The sequence below is a fragment of the Equus przewalskii genome, chromosome 15 (assembly GCF_037783145.1).
Source record: "Equus przewalskii isolate Varuska chromosome 15, EquPr2, whole genome shotgun sequence".
Classification (NCBI taxonomy): Eukaryota; Metazoa; Chordata; class Mammalia; order Perissodactyla; family Equidae; genus Equus; species Equus przewalskii.
The window spans coordinates 48154645-48171152 of NC_091845.1; the positions used below are offsets into that span (position 1 = coordinate 48154645).

Below are 16508 nucleotides of genomic sequence, written 5' to 3' on the forward strand. Positions count from 1 at the left end.
GCTAAAATCTTTACTTTCCAGGACAACTTTTCATTCCAATTACCCCTTCCCAACTTACTATTACTTTACGTATTTTCATTTTATCTTGTTTTTAAAAAGCTATATGACTTAATCAATGATAAACAATTCTATCTGTTGTACAAACAAGCCCTAAAACTGAGTAGCTTAACCCAATAAAGACTTATTTCTCACTCACGTCATAGTCTGATGCAAACCAGTCAGCCGTAGGTGTGACTCCTCAAGAAGTGACTTTGCCTCGGTATAACCTTCAAAGCCTGCCTCCTCCCTGTGGAAAGATGGCCAAGGCTTGTTTTAAGTTGTAAACAGTCAATGGTTTTTTCAGTCAGGGCTCACGGTTTCTTTTGTAATATAATTTCTTCAAAACTTACACGGCTTCAGACCACTCTGCATCCCACACACCCATGGTACTTTCTTTGACACGGCTCTCAATTTCACTTTATTTTTTTTTTTTGCTTTCTTGTCCCCACGCCTGTCTCTCTCAACTGGTGGCTCGCAAATGGTGGCTACACCATTAATACAATCTTTGCTAGGATTTACTTCATTTCATTGAAAAACTTAACTGGTCTTCAACCCTTAAAGACTTAATCCTGTCGTTTACTGTTTAAGATCCAAAGCAGTGTACTTTCCTAAAACTTCAAGCCTCTAAACTTCTGGATTCTGTTTCCTTTTGTTTCTTATTAATCAGCCAAACATCCCCTGAGCTAATCTCTTTCTTATTACATCTGAACAGACATAAACAATTCTAACTGGCACAATGCTAAGGTTCTGTTTTAGAAAAGCTTCCCCTAGGACTGCTGGCTCAGGAGGCTCATGACCTGCCCCAGCATTTTTGCAGGTAATAGTTTTGCCACTGCAACAGAGATCAACACTTTCCAAGCCTTCCTATGTCCGTTTCCTTGTCGTCCATCACATGATCACTAGGCCAGGGTCACACATTCAATGTTTTTGAAAGGGCAAAAGCTCTTTTCAAGGTATCAATTTCTACATTACTCAAGATAAGTATGCCTAGTTGAAGTGACAATCTCTAAATCTGTGAGTTAACATAATAGAGGTTTATGTTTCACAGCATGTTCAAAGCTGGTTGGGAAGCTCTCCTGGAGTGTCTGCTCCAGGTAGTGACTCAGGGATCCAGGATGGTGTGAAGTCACTGTCTACAATGGCTGGGCTCTATGGTGGCCACCGGAGGGGAAGAGAAAGCGCGTGGTGTTTGATGGCTATGCCTGCAAGTAGTATACATTAGTTTTGTCTCCATCTCTATTCCATCAGCCAGAATCTAATAACATAACCTCAACTGTATGCAAGGAGAGCTGGAAAGTGGTCTCCTTTTGTGGCTGAGAGGAGCAAAAGCGAGTGGTGACCATATAGCCAGTCTCTGCCCTACCCCAGGAGACATTATTGCCGTATCCATCCCCAGGAGACATTATTGCCGTATCCATTCAACGTTCGTTTAGACTCATTCCCATCCTTAGCATGTTCTTGCTCTTCATACATTCTTCATATAATATCTTCTTTCTGGGTTCACTTTCCTTCTGCCTGAAGCACACCTTTAGAATTTCTTTTAGTGAGTGCCTTCTGGCAGTCACCTCTCTCAGTTTTGTTTATCTGAAATTTGCCATTCAGTTTGCCCTTGTCTTTGAGAGGTATTTCTTATGGACATAAAATTCTAGTTGATAATTCTTTGACCTCAATTCATTGAAGATATTATTCCACAGTGTTCTGGCCTCTGTTGTTTCTGATGAGCAGTCAGCTTCCAATTCAACTGTTGTTCCTGTCTCTCTGGATGCTTTTAAAAAGTTCTCTCTGTCTTTTGTGTTCTGCAATCTCATTATCATGTGTGTAGGTCTGGTTTTCTTGTTATTAGTAATGCTTAGGATTCACCAATCTTCTTCAATCTGTAGATTTTTGATTCTCTTCAGTTCTGGAAAATTCCAAGACATTATCTGGACAAATATAGGCTCCACTACCTTCTATTTCTTCTCCTTCTGGATTTTAATTAGATGTATGTTAAACTCTCTCACTCTATCCTCCACGTCTTTTGCATCATTTTGATATTTTCTATCTTATATCTCTCTGGGCTGCATTCTGGACAGTTTCTTCTGAACCACTAATCACTGCCCCAAATCTGGTGTGAAACTCTTCCATGGAGTTTTTGATGTTGTGTTATATTTTCATTTCTAGAAGTTTCATTTAGTTATCTTTCAAAACTTCTTGATTATTATTTATAGTTTCTTGTTCTCCGCACACACGTTCAAGTCTGTATTTTATTTCTTTAAGCATATTGTATCTAATTATACTGTCATCCATGGCTAATAATTTTATTACCTGAAGAAATGGAATGGCTGTTTCCACATCTCTGGTTTCTTCTGGATCTCCCTCACTCGTGGTGCCTCATTATTTCTGTACTCGTTTGTTTTTTACTGCAACTCTTAGGCCCTTTGAGGGGGATGCTTTGAGACCCGGGATGCAGGTTGGTTCCTTCAGAGGGTGTTTATGTTGACTCCTGGAGGGCACTTTGTAGGATTGCTCTAAATCAAAGCCTCAGCTTGAAATACCTAGGAAGTGTGAGTTCCTGCTAAAGTCCTATGTAAGCACCACTTCGGGGTTTCAAATTCTCGGTATCAATTTTTGCCCCCTCTGCCTGGTGTCTGGCACTACACATTTACTTTTCCTTGCTTTCTCCTGGGTTTATTTCTAGTTTGTCCTCACATGGAGGGTTTGGCTCTTTGGAATCTAGTCCTAATGGGGGGAGAAATTCCTGTTAGACTCTCTACCTTAGCCAGGCCCTGGGCTGTGTTTCCTGCTCCCCAGGCCTCATGAGACCATTAAAACCTATGCTCAGACTCACCCAAGTTTGCAAATGTCTTCAGAGAAAAAGCTAGCTTCAGTAATCTGTTTATATCTCTGAATTCCCATATTTATTTAGCTTTTTACTGAAGAATTACTTTATTGACAGATTATCGATACACTTAAGATTTTGTCATTCAGCACGTTTAGTAATTTTTTGATGGAAAGAGGAAGCCAAGGAGGGCCCAATGTAGTCTACCATATTATCCTGTCTTCTGATAGTTTTTACAAGTGCAAAGCCCACGTCATCACCAAGTGGTGACCTCCCAGTAGAGGATGGATATTAGACTTACCTTTCATTCTATTCTAAAAGTAAAGCAACCTCATTAAAGTAAGTTGAAAAATATAGAAAAGTTTGACTCGAAGATTAGAAATATTTGGATATATTTCTATACAAAATATATCCATGTTACCAACTTGGTTTATTTCCTGCCAGTCTTTTTTCCCTCTAAATAGAAATTTTTATATTAATTATGAGATTAACGAGAGAAATGGTTAATTAAATGTGAAGGAATATTCAGCAGCTATTAAAAGCAATAGTTTATAAATATTATGTGATAATATGAAGAAATTCCTTTAATGTAATGCTAAGCTGGGAAAAACTACAGAGAACAACTGGATGGGGGACCACTCATTCTAGGCATCAGCAAGAGTCAGTCATGTTGTTTGGGACACCACAGCCCAGCAGCAGAAACTCTGTAAGAGTATGTTGACTGACTGACTAACAGTAGGGGCCTCCAACCCCAGACATCTCTGGAACAGCAAGTAGAGGGATCCTGTTTTCTTACCCTTTATAAAGACAACAAAAGAATTAATAGAGAACGACTCCATTCATGCCCTCTAATGAGAATTATACACAATTTGTTTACAGTTTAACATAAGCTTAATTACGGACAACAAACTGCTATCTAAGGGGATTCTAATAGTCATTTCTAAACTCTCCCCCTCCCACCCCACCGGAACCAGTGGAAATTGTTAGCCAAGTGCAATTAAGGCAAGAGGCAGCGCCTGGTCTTTTTGCTCAAGTGTCCCTCAAGTGACCCTCACTGTCTCCAGTTGCACCCCACAGGCTCTGTGGCGTGGTGGGTGGCTGTGATCCTGTGTCAGGGCCCTACTCCAGCCTCTGCTCTTGCACTTATCCAGAGTCTACTGTGAGGATGGAAACTTTTATCAATCACGTTGCTAAGGAAACTGCCTTCTCCCAATATTCTCCACAAAAGGGCTCTGTCCAGTGATTAACACTTGGTTTTTATTTGTGTTGTCAGCTGCCTCTGTCCAGCCCCACAGAACTGGTGTTTTAAGCTCTGCTTCCAGTATGAGGAGAATGAGTTCCAGATTAGGTTTAAAGTGAACATGGACCCCCCCATCACATGGAGAAGCAGATGTGGAACTTCCTGTATAAGAGCATTAAACCTCCTCCCTGAGGACTTACTCACTGCTGTGTGGGAGCCAGAACTGTCACTGCTCTGTTCTGCTCAGCAGGGCAGCCTGGCACCTAGGGCAGAGCCTGGCTCTTAGCAGGTGCTTCATAAACACCCCATGACAGCCAAGCCCAGACATTTCTTTCTAACAAATTGGAGAACCATACAAATGTATTTTTTAAGTGTTTATACATCTTCGTACACGGTGCTTTCACTGTCTTGTAGGACTTAGCACATTTGAGTTTACAATGAAGACTTTTTGGGTCTTTGCCTTGTCTCTGTAACTAAACCATTAGTCCACGAGGGCAGGAGTCCACATACCTCTCTCCATACACCTCACAGGCTAGCACGGTGTCACGTACATACATGGCTGGTGTTCAATAAGATGGGCAGTTTGGTTGGTCAATTAAATAAACATATGAATGCTGAGTCCATAAAATCACAGATACCTACCATTTCAGAGCTGGTGGGGGCAACAGATGGTGTCCACAGCCCCGAGATGAGAAATGCCCCAACAGGCGAGTAGCCAGTACCTCTCAAATGCAGGGGCCATGGCCCCGCTGCAGGAGACTAGCCTCTCTTGGCTCAAAAGTGGACTGTTCTTGCATATTTGTCAGCTCCATCCCACAAAGCATAGGCCCACATTCAGGATGCCTGTGGCTACAGAGCAGAGTACATGTGGCAAGACCATCGGCCTAGAGTAAGACCCCTGACTTTGCCACAATCAGTGAAGCACACTGATATGTAGGGACCATAGAGGACTGGTCATATTTCTGGCTAACTGAGGACACAGGAAGGAAGGTCTCTGCAAGCAGCTTCCAGGGAGCACCCCAAAATAGTGGAATGAGCTGCTTGTGCTTTTCCCAGACCTTTGCTTTCTGGCCAGGACTTGAGATGAAAGATGATAGAACAGCCACCAGGACCAAACACATTCTGTTTCTCTGCAGCTGCGGGTCTTCAAGCTGGCCAAGTCCTGGCCAACCTTAAACACGCTCATCAAGATCATCGGAAACTCAGTGGGGGCTCTGGGGAACCTCACTATCATCCTGGCCATTATTGTCTTTGTCTTCGCTCTGGTTGGCAAGCAGCTCCTCGGGGACAGCTACTGTGACAAGAGGCACATTATCTCTGCACCCAATGAGGAATGGCCACGCTGGCACATGTATGACTTCTTCCACTCCTTCCTTATCGTCTTCCGCATCCTCTGTGGAGAGTGGATTGAGAACATGTGGGCCTGCATGGAAGTCGGCCAGAAATCCATATGCCTCATCCTTTTCCTGTCGGTGATGCTGCTGGGGAACCTGGTGGTGAGTGCTGACCCTCACCGGGAGCACTGTTTTCGGGGCAATGGAGGAGACTCCTGGGTTATCCTAAACGACTCTGTCACGGCACATTTTTATGCCCACATTGTACCTCCCTGACTGAAACATCTTCAACCTTTTCAAAGTCATGAGGGCTACATTATAAGAACTGTCCCCTGGGAGGCATCCTGACTTGCTAGAGTGAGCACATAGGACAGAGAAGGAAACACCTGGTTTAGAATCCCAGCTCCACCACTAGTAAAGCTGGGTGACCCAGTGCAAGAGACAGTTTCTCCGAGCTTTAATTTCCTTCAAATCAAGCAGATAGTGCTTACTCATGGGCTTACTGCAAGAATTAAATTACAGGAGATGACATATGCAAATTGCCCAGTGCAGTGTCTGGGCTATGGCAGGAACTCAATAAATGCTAGCTGTTAGTTGTTGAAGGAAAAATTTCCTTCCCCGTTCCAGGGGGTCTTTGAAGATATTTTCCTTCAAGGGAGTAAGAGCTGACTGATTTCTCCAAGCTACACAGGTCCTAGCTAGCAGCAGGAGGGCATGCACAATGGGACAAGATGAAAGAGAGAAGCTGGGTCATGCACAACATCCAGCCCACAATGACAATAACAGAATCCACTCCAAGGTTTGGGGGGAGCCCTTCTGGAGCCCCTCCTGCCAGTTGGCCCAGCACTCCTTCTCTGTCCCAGCCAGGCTCCTTGCCCTCAGCTTGTCTCCACCCACAGCAATTCTGGGTGCCCTTGGTCTCCCAGCACTGCCTGCCTGTCTTCTAGGAGACCCCTTCTCATTGCCCTGGAAGTCACCCAATTTAGATTCTTTTCCCATAAAAGTTTTTACAGACAAGAGAAAGCTAAACCAAGAAAGGGATGAAAACACAAATCCAGACTCTTCAGAAGTCTTTCCCACCAGGTTCCCTGAGCCAGAGACACCTTCTGTCCGCATCCCCAAGTGGCAGGCTGGCCAAAGCTCCTCTCTTCCAGGCTGAGCTCCCCATCCCTGCAGAGCCACAAGGGCCCCTAAGCCTCAGGCAGGAAGTCTGCCTCTCTGAGCAATTTTACATCCCTCGTGTCATGTCCTCTTCACAACCACTCCAAAAGGTCGGGAGTCCCCATTTCCTCCTTACAGGTGAAGAACGTGAAGTTGGAAGCAGTGAGGAGATGTGCCCAGCATTCCAGAGTGAACCCAGGGCTTTGGCACATGAGGCTGGTCCTAGGGCAGGCCCTGTCTGCTCTTATATATTGTCCCTGAATGTCCCTTCACTCAGCAGGGGTGATCCTCCTCTCTGGGGGAGAATGTGCTTCCAGGCCTTGTCCACATGAGGCAGGACACTTGGGACATCCTCAAGGCTCCTCCCAATTACTCTCAGAATGCCCATTCCCCCAAGAGGGAAAGCATCCTGGGAAGGCAGGGGGAAGCCCAGGTGTGGCCGTCCTGGTACCCAGCTGTCAGCCTCCTGGGCCATGGGGGCTCAGCTCAGTGACTGAGGGATCTTCCTGTTCTAATTTTCCTCTCCAGGTGCTCAACTTGTTCATTGCCCTGCTGCTGAACTCCTTCAGCGCTGACAACCTCACGGCCCCAGAGGACGACGGGGAGGTGAACAACCTGCAGGCGGCCCTGGCACGAATCCAGGCGTTTGGCCGTCGCACCAGGAAGGCCCTTTGCAGCTTCTTCAGCAGGCCCTGCCTGCTCTCCCGGTTCAAGGCAGAGCCCCAGCTCGTGGTGAAACTCCCACTGTCCAGCCCCAAAGCCGAGAACCACATTGCTGCCAACACAGCCATGGGGAGCCCTGCAGGGGTCCCGGCTCTCACAGGCCCCAGGGATGACCACAGTGACTTCATCACCAATCCTAATGTGTGGGTCTCTGTGCCCATTGCCGAGGGTGAATCTGACCTGGAGGACTTGGAGGAGGATGGTGAGGAGGATGCTCGGAGCTCCGGGGAGGAAGCGAGCCCCCAAGGGCAGGTGAGAGTTGTCCCATGGGACAGCCACAGGAAGCAGGGAGGGGTCTCAGGGCTGGAGGGATCGGGAGCAGAAGGGAAATTATGATAAGAGGTTTTCCAACATCAGGGCTGGCACAGCCTTGAAGAGCCCTGGGAAAGCCAGGCAGAGGAGCCCTTGACGTGAGGAAGCATAAGCCATGCCAGGCTTTCCAGAGGAGGCAGCATCTGGGCAGAGCCTGGAAGAAAAAATCAGAATTCCCCTAAGCAGGCAGGGCGCAGGGGTGGCGTGTGCACCTCAGGCCACTTTGAGGTGCCTGGATTGTCTTTCACACAGCTGCCCTTCATCCGCCCAAACCAGGCTCTGTGCTGAGATGCTAATGAGATTCCTTTAAGAACAGGATGTTGTCCAAGAGCAAGGCCGGTCTAATCTTCACCAGAAGCCTAAGGAGTCCTGATCATTATGTGACTCATTTATCCAGCTTTTCCTGACAGGGTTGTCGCAGGAAAATGACACCTGTTCCTTTTGACACCAAAGAATTTAAAGCACACTTAAGCCTTTTGGTAATATATATTTGTAAACATTTTGCACAGTTCCCTACTACCTTGAGCTCGTAGATCAACCCTCGTTAACCTCTTCTCAATGACTCGGGGCACGCGCTTCTGCACAATGTGGGAAGGCAGGGATTCCTGTGGGGCCTGGGGACACACAGGGCCGCTGGCCAGGCCACTAAGTGGCCTCAGACAGCTGTGCTTTGAGTCTGTAGTTCTTCCATAGCCTTCGTCCCCTGCAGCTGTCACTTCTCTTGTGTTCCAGCAGCTGCTGTTATCAGCTGCCATATTTTACATGCCTTTGTCTGGGTGACAGCCTAGGGCAGAGCGTCACCATCCCCAGAGTAAAGGACATGAACTCTGTGACGGCTGTCTCCACTCACAGGCATTTTTAGTTACTTTGGGATTCTCGGAGGACTCCAGATGGCCAAGTCCGCTACCAGTGTGACCTCTAGACAAGTAATAATGGTCATGGCTAATGTCTATTGAGCCAAGTACTTCATGCAAAGTGTTTTACAAGCATCAACATATTCAGTCATCAAAATAACCAAATGAAGTTGATCTTACCTTCTCAATTTTGCAGATGGGAAAAATGAAGATCAGAGAGGTTAAATAACTTGCCTAAGGTCACACAGTTCATACATAATGCAGCCAAGAGTTAAACATCTATCTGGCCATAGCATCTCCGTACTCACTTCACACAAGTGTGTGTATGTGTGCATATATAAATGTGTATTAGTTGCATATATTAGGTCCTCAGCTCTGGCAGACCATGAAGTACAAGATCTCTTCAAATTTAGAAGTGGCCAGCTGTGGGTGGGCACAGGGACCCAGCTGGGACCTCCTCTCACTTTCAGGAGCAGTTGCAGCAAGTCGGGCAGTGTGAGGACCACCTGGCACCCAGGAGCCCAGGCTCTGGAATGTCCTCTGAGGACCTGGCTCCCTACCTGGGTGAGAAGTGGAAAGACGAGGCTGCTGCTCAGGCCACTGCAGAGGTGGGTATGTGAGCTTGCTAGAGAGGTTGAACAGCCTGCCGGACACTGTCCCCTGCGACTGTGGGAGCTGGAGGAGGGGGTCTCCAGACTATCGCATAACCTCATGTCTCCTTCTGGGAATTTTCAAAGTCCCTCCTAACCTCTGGGCCAGTCAGTGTGATTTCAGCGGGAAGAGTGAGGTTCCACAAGCTGGGGGGGGGGGGGGGGGGGGGCGGGGCGGCGCCGAGGACCAGTTGCTCCACCTCTCTGAGCCTCGGTGTCTTCATCTGTGAAACTGAATGGTAATGCCTACCTGTTAGGATTCTTTGGAAGCTTAAATGAGATGCTGTTTGTCAAGTGTTTAGCTCCTGCCTGAAATGGAATAAATGCCCAGAAAATGACAGCCAAGAAAAAAGGAAACAAAAGACGTTGCACAGGGAGAGTTAAGTATCTTTCCAAGCCCGCAGATGAAAGTGGGTGTGGCCCGTGGTTGAGGAAGTCTTCTCTGTGACCCGCACCCCCGGCTTTCTTTTGTCGGCATCATTTTCTCAAACCAAAAACATTCTGGTGCTCTGGAGAGGCTGTCTGTAGTGAGTGGTGTCCTGACAGCCTTACGCAGACGGAGCAGGAACAAGAATCAGGGTTTAGGAATGTCTTATAGAGGTAAAAATAAACTTGGTGGTTTCATTACAAACCTTTAAAGAAAACAAGCTGTAGGGAAAGAGGTGTCTGTAAAGATTTAGCGTCTTTAATAGCGCTGTATGAAACTCAGGGATTTCACTTCACACCTAGCCACTCAGCGCTGACACTGGAACAGGCACTGGGCTGGGCAAAGATAAGGGAGACATCATTCATCCCCAAGTTATCAAGCCCTTCAGCCTGAGGAATGTCAGCTACTGGCTGTGTGCCCCTGGGCCAGGCTGACCCCAGCAGGGTAAGATAAGAGGGTGGGCTGAGATGGGATTTGGGGGCCCTGAGTAAACACGAGCCGCTTGGTTCTGGCTGGGTGAGGGTTGCTACCTTCTACACGTGGATGTCGTTTTTCCCGCTGAGATGCTAAGGGCTCCCCTGGCTAGTTTTTTCTACTCAATGTTTTCAGCACACCACTGCTGGGTATTGGTTTTATTTTTGTTTTTGTTTTTTTGTCCACAACCCTGGCCAGGCAGGGAGGGGCCTGACAGTGACAGATGGGGACCCACCCACCATTTGGGTCCATTAGCCAAGCTATCAGGTTTACTAATGTGAGAGCAGCTTCAACTCCTAATTGAATTCATCTGGAGACATTATAGGGCTGGAGCTGCCAGGAGGGCAGCAGGGCCCCCACAGCATTGCTCCATGATTAAATATTCAAGCCCAGTGAATGCTGAGAGTCTTTATGGGTGTAATTATGGTGTCTCGGGCCATCGCCAGCACTCCATCAGGGGCCTGGAGGTTTAAAGCCTTGCACAGCTAAACCTCTGAGGCTCCGCAGAGAGCATCACTGCTCCGGGCCTCGGCTGGAGAGGCACCAAACACGCAAGGGACGCCGTTGGGGGGGCCAGCCTCAGGGGCTCTCCCTGCATCTCGGGGCTCTTGGTCAGTGAGACCTGCAGTGACTGTGTGCAGAGTCACTGACCCCTCAGAAAGCTGAGTTCACTGCCCTGGGCTTCTGCCCTGCAGGGAGTGGATGACACGAGCTCCTCAGAAGGCAGCACAGTGGACTTCCCAGACCCTGAGGAGATCCTGAGGAAGATCCCTGAGCTGGCGGATGACCTTGAAGAGCCAGATGACTGCTTCACAGAAGGTAAAGTGGCAGCCCCAGGCCTCCTCACACTGATGTTAATTGGGCCAGAATCCGGTTCAGCAAGCACTCATCTGGCACCTCTGTGTCCAGGGCCCTGGCAGGGGGTCCACAAGAGACAGACAAACAGGGCCCCTTGCTGCCTCACTCCCGCTTGAAGGGCCAGCATCAAACACAAATGCCACAACTCGCAGCAGCCTACTGGTGGGATCTGTATCTTGTGCCACGTCAGACATGACAAAGGATGCTGTGCCTTCCTCATCACCCTCAAAAACACCTCCCTGAGGTATAAACCAGCCCTCTTGAGGTTGAAAAGAGAAAACATGGTCACCACCATAAACGCTCTCCATCGGGGACATAAAGGACTCAGAGGAGGGCCATGACGTATCTGTGCCCCTCAGTCCTTTGTGTACCTCTGACAGGCAGAACTGTGTCTTACTCTTCCTTTTCCTCAATGTTTAGAACTGCAAGGCACATTATATTCTCAACAGATCTTTGTGTAATAAATGAATAAACACGTAACTCATACTATGAAAGTAATTGTGGCCTCAATAATAAAAAATTAAAATTAAAAAAAAGAAAACACTTCATTGAGTTTCCAGTTGCACATGACCCTGGGCTGGGCTGGACCCAGGCCCCATCCCAGTCATGTTCAGCATGGGTTCAAGACGTAGCCCCTCAGACATCCCCAGGCCCAGGCCCGATGGCCTGTCAGGCTTCCAGAGATGAGTGGACATAAGGACAGGGACCACTAATAGGATCTTTAAGAAGGAAGATGGTTGGGGAGGAGATGACTGGCAAGATCTATGGTGGAGAGGAACACCTGAAGCGCAGGACTGAGTCACTGCCTAAAAGGAACCCTGCTTCTCTCATATTCCAGGAGAGAATTCCTTTCCCAAGGGGTGGCAAGTGGGTTTCCCAGCAGAGCAGTTTTCCTACAGGGCTAGGGCAAAAATGCTCCTCCTTTTTCAGGAGAACATCACTCACCATCAGTCACCTCTCCCCACAGGCTGCATTCGCCACTGTCCCTGCTGCAAAGTGAACACCTCCAAGTCTCCATGGGCCACCAGCTGGCAGGTGCGCAAGGCCTGCTACCGCATCGTGGAGCACAGCTGGTTTGAGAGCTTCATCATCTTCATGATCCTGCTCAGCAGCGGGTCTCTGGTAAGGGAAGGTGGGGTCCCTGCCCCAAACCCACCATCCAAAGGCGCCGGAGCTGCATCGGGGGCTCCCCTGATTCCTGGGCTGAAAGTTCCCAACCTGTGGCTGGAAGGAGAGCTGCCGCCCAGCACGGGCTCCTCTTAGCAGCAGGGTATGGCAGGTGCTTGAGGTGTCCGTGTCATGGCCTGCTAGACCTAGCTGCAAGTATTTCAAGCAATGAGTGTATGCACCCCACTTTATAGACAGGAAAACTGACACTCAAAGGGCTTAAGGAACTTGTCCAAGGTTACCCGGCTTGTCAGTAGCCAAACCTAACTTTGCCCTCATTTGACCCCAAAGCCCCTGACTTCCCACTCTGACTTCCCAAACACACTGGCCTTCTCCGAAGGCCCAGTGCAAACAGGACCATCCTTCCCTCTCCTATCAAGCCTCTTGCAAATACTATTACTTATTCAAATCAAATCATACCGTTACTCACAGCAAATCATTACAACAGCACCTCTCAAAATTGAATCACCTGGGGAGCTTGTTAAGCTGCAGATTCTAATTCAGTAGATCTGGGGTGGGCCCTGAGAATTTGCATTTCCAACAATCTCCCAGGTGATGCTGATGCTGCTGGTCCATAGACCACATATGAATAATGAGGTCTTACAGGCATAGAGATTCTGAGTTAGGAGACACTTCCTAACCCCTTGCTGAAGGCCTGGCTTTGGAGGATGAGGAAGGATGCTTCTCTCCATACCACGGCTTAGGCACAATCTCAACCGATCTTCCCAATGGACCTAGGTAGACATAGACATAGGAAGGGACTCATCATTCCCAGCTGTTCACATTTTCCAGATGAGGAAGTCACAGCCCAAAGACATGAGAGGACCCTCCTGGGGTCCCAGCTAATTAATTAAAGGGCTGAGACTAGAGCCCCACTCTCCTGACACACGGCTCCAAGTGTTTTCACTTGTCTTACCCATCAGGTGTCATTTACTCCTGAAAACAATCTACTGAATATCTGGGCACCCACTTAAACGCCAGATTTCCCAGGAAGGTGCCAACACTGCTCAGAGTATGGCCTCCGCCTTAGAGGGGAGCAAAGGCAGGTGAGAAGGCATGATCTGAGAGGTAGGAGGAAAACCAGGCCAGCAATGGCTTTGTGCTGAGGGAGAAGAGAGTTTCCAGGAGCTGGGCTGCTCTGCCATCTTGGGTGAGTGGAGAGGGTGTGGCAGCCTCTGAAGGCGCCCGTTGCCCCGGCCCAGAGAAATGATTCCACCTGGAATGGCAGTCTCAGGACAGTGCTGGGTGCAGAGGCCACCATGCAGGGCAAGAGGAGGCTGGGCAGTGCTTTCTCCACACCTACCCTTCCCTCCTTCCTGTCCTCCTGGATGAAAATAATAACCCCATTGCTGCTGACAAGGCACTTTCCTCGTTACCCCGCTGGCTCCAGCCTTTCCCCATGGGCCTTCTCTCCCCATTTCTCTTCTGCCCTCTCCCTTGCCCCTTCCCTTCTCTCTAGACCACTTCTCCACACACCCAGCTGCTCCCCCTTCCTCCCAGCAGGGTGCTCACATCCTGTGCCAGCTGCTGGCCCCACCCAGCCACTCTCCCCTCTCCCCCTCATCTCCTTCCCCAAGGGACTAAACAGGCTGGCACCAAATTTAGTCTTCCTTATGCTTTCACTTTGAGTGCTTTTAAAAAAATAACATGAGTTTTCATCTGACAAAGTAAAGTGCAAAAAAAAAAAAGCTCGGAAATTATGGGAAAATGCAAAGAAAAAATATCACCCATTTTCCTATCACTCAAAGAGAATCTCACTTTGAAAACATTTTGGTATACTTCCTTCCCATCTTTCTTATGCATATGTTACATAAATATTACAAAACTGAAACCACATTTATGCATTCTGTAATTTCTCAGTAAATATGCTCCTCCTAGCTCATTTAAGGACTGTGTTCCATTACAGGAATGTGCCATAATTTATTTAACTCATCCCTGTGCTTACTTCTAATAAGCACTGAGCATCCTTAAGCACACTCTTTTGGAGACATTGGCTTATTTCCTGTCTTAGGTCTAGTCATAGAGGCAGAATCGGAAGCAGAGATTCTTGTGAAGTTTGTGGAGGGAGCGCTCCAAGGTGGAGCCTGTGAGGGAAGCAGGACTGAACAGGGAAAGGAGCTGGGAAAAGACATGGGTTCCGATGAAGTCCAGCCTCAGTCTGATCCCTCTGGAGCTCTGAAGCATAAAGGACGCCCCAGAGCTCTCCCACCTTGAGGCCTTTTAAACCCTTAGTCAGTCACTGGCTGAGCGCTGCCCCCAGAGTGGGGATAGAACCCCCAAAGGTGGAGGCAGGTCCCTTCAGCCCAGGGAAGTCCTCAGGAAAGGGGTACGTTTGCAAGCTGTTCACAGCCAACATTCATGGCAGCTGGCCCCTCAAACAGGATCTAGGTGGGGCACCAACAACATCTAGTGTCCTTAGGATAAATTCTTAAAGGTAGAATTGCTGGATTGCTGGGTTTCTAAAAGCTTTGAGTCATATTACCAAATTAGATTCCCAAAAGACCGAACTAGTTTTCGCTCCCACAGGCCACGTATGAAAGAAGCCGCTTCCCCATAGGCATATTAACACTGGGACCCCTCACCCCCTGCCACCCATGCTTTTCCATCTTCACCAACCTGATAAAAAAAAAAAAAAAAAGGCATCTTCTTTTCATTTGAATTTCCTTGATTACCAGTGAGACAGAACATTCTTTTTCAGAGGTCATTGGCGATTCTTATTTTCATTTTTGTGAACTGCTTGTGAACATCCTTTGATGCTTTTATTTTTAAACCAAGTCACTGCTAGCATCCCTTTGGTTCACTTCCAAAATCCAATTCGAGAAGGTTTCCTTTCTCACTTGCATTCAGCTGCCCTGCAAAGATGAGCAGAGCTGTGTGTCCCCGTGGGCTCTGGGGCAGTCATGGTTTGTATCTCACAGTGCCTCCTCACTCTCACACCTTCCGTCCCCAGAGCAGAAGAAACAACGTGATACAAGCTAGCTGGTTACCAAAGCCCTCCCAGGGGCGGAGGGCAGGGCTGGCTGGATCCTTCCCTGTCCCTGAGCCCCAAAGCTGTGGGTCCAGGCAGCCTGCCATCCCGCTTCCTTCCTTTCAGGCCTTTGAAGACTATTACCTTGACCAGAAGCCCACGGTGAAGGCCATGCTGGAGTACACGGACAGGGTGTTCACATTTATCTTTGTGTTTGAGATGCTGCTCAAGTGGGTGGCCTATGGCTTCAAAAATTACTTCACCAATGCCTGGTGTTGGCTGGACTTCCTCATTGTGAACGTGAGTGGCTCAGTGGGCACACGTGGGGTTTGGGATCCTCACCTCTGACTGATGGCTGCAGCTAGTGCACAGGGAGCTTGGAGGCCTGGTCCTTAAGGGCTACTCCAAAGAAAAGTCTTGAGCACTTAGCAAGGAGTCTGAGACTAGCCCTGCACACCTGTGAGTGGTAAGATGCAAGCAGTACATGATTCTGACATAATGATGACCCTTGGGGGAGTCCCAAGTTCCTAGGTCTCCAGCCAGAAAGACTACTTACTGCCCTCTGTATTTACATCCAAAGCAAGATGCCACCTGAGGCTTTCAATGGTCTTATGACCTTGCTTCCACTCACGGTGCTTTTGGACCTAAGGGAGCTGAGGATGGCAGAGCACAGAGAATCTGCCCACCTGCTGACTCGCTGGTCCTCAGCCCTGGCTGCACTGTGGATTCACCTGGGGAGCTCTTAAAAATACAAGGAACAAACACTACTATTCCCAGAGATTCAGATATGACTGGTCCTGAGTGGAGTCCAGGCATTAGTATTCTGTAAAAGCTCAGGGGTATGTCCAATGTGCAGCCAAGATTGAGAACCACTGACCTTACACGGCTGGCTTCTCCCCAGTGGTACTAACATGGACAGAGGGTCCTTTGGAAAGGTGATGACCTGAAGCTCGTGTGTTCGGACCCACCCTGACCTGTGGCCACCAGCTTGTCCATGAAGAGGTTTACCCAGTGCCTCCTGCACATTAGACTTGTGATTCCTTAAAGCTGTGAGGAAACCCTCTCCATAAAGTCTCCTAGGAGCATTCCTAGCCCCTAAAAGCCAGGAGTGATCTCCCCCTCATCTTAACCACTACCCTCTATCTCTGTCCAGGCCTTTGCCCTCTTGGCTTTGCAAGATGGCTGCCTGAGTTATTTGTTCACTGCTGTACAGTTGAGGGTCCCTGCAGGCAGGGGGAGGCACATGCTGTGTTTGTCTCCGCCTCGCACACTCCAGCAGCCACCAGCACCAAAGCTACACATCAGAGGTGTCAGAAGATGTGTCTGTATTTGGTGCTTGTCCCCTGAAGCTAGATGGGTCCAGTACAGGACATTCTGTCCATCTCCCGTGTTGGCAGGTCCTCCACAACAGGTCTGTGCACTCAATTCTCTTCTTTCCTGATACCAACGTGCTAGCAGCAACAGGCCACTGCACCACAGGGAT

The 16508-nt window shown here is 48.4% G+C and overlaps 1 protein-coding gene across 7 annotated transcripts in view; it reads left to right on the top strand.

The window, feature by feature from the left end:
- SCN10A (sodium voltage-gated channel alpha subunit 10) overlaps positions 1 to 16508 on the top strand; it is a 110488-nt gene that overhangs the window by 73813 nt on the left and 20167 nt on the right. For all 7 annotated transcript variants that reach the window (XM_070577222.1, XM_070577228.1, XM_070577224.1 and 4 more), the window contains 6 exons: positions 5234 to 5593; positions 7121 to 7567; positions 8952 to 9089; positions 10728 to 10851; positions 11858 to 12012; positions 15152 to 15325. In XM_070577222.1, coding sequence (XP_070433323.1) covers positions 5234 to 5593; positions 7121 to 7567; positions 8952 to 9089; positions 10728 to 10851; positions 11858 to 12012; positions 15152 to 15325 — 1398 coding nt within the window. The remainder of the gene's footprint in view (positions 1 to 5233; positions 5594 to 7120; positions 7568 to 8951; positions 9090 to 10727; positions 10852 to 11857; positions 12013 to 15151; positions 15326 to 16508) is intronic.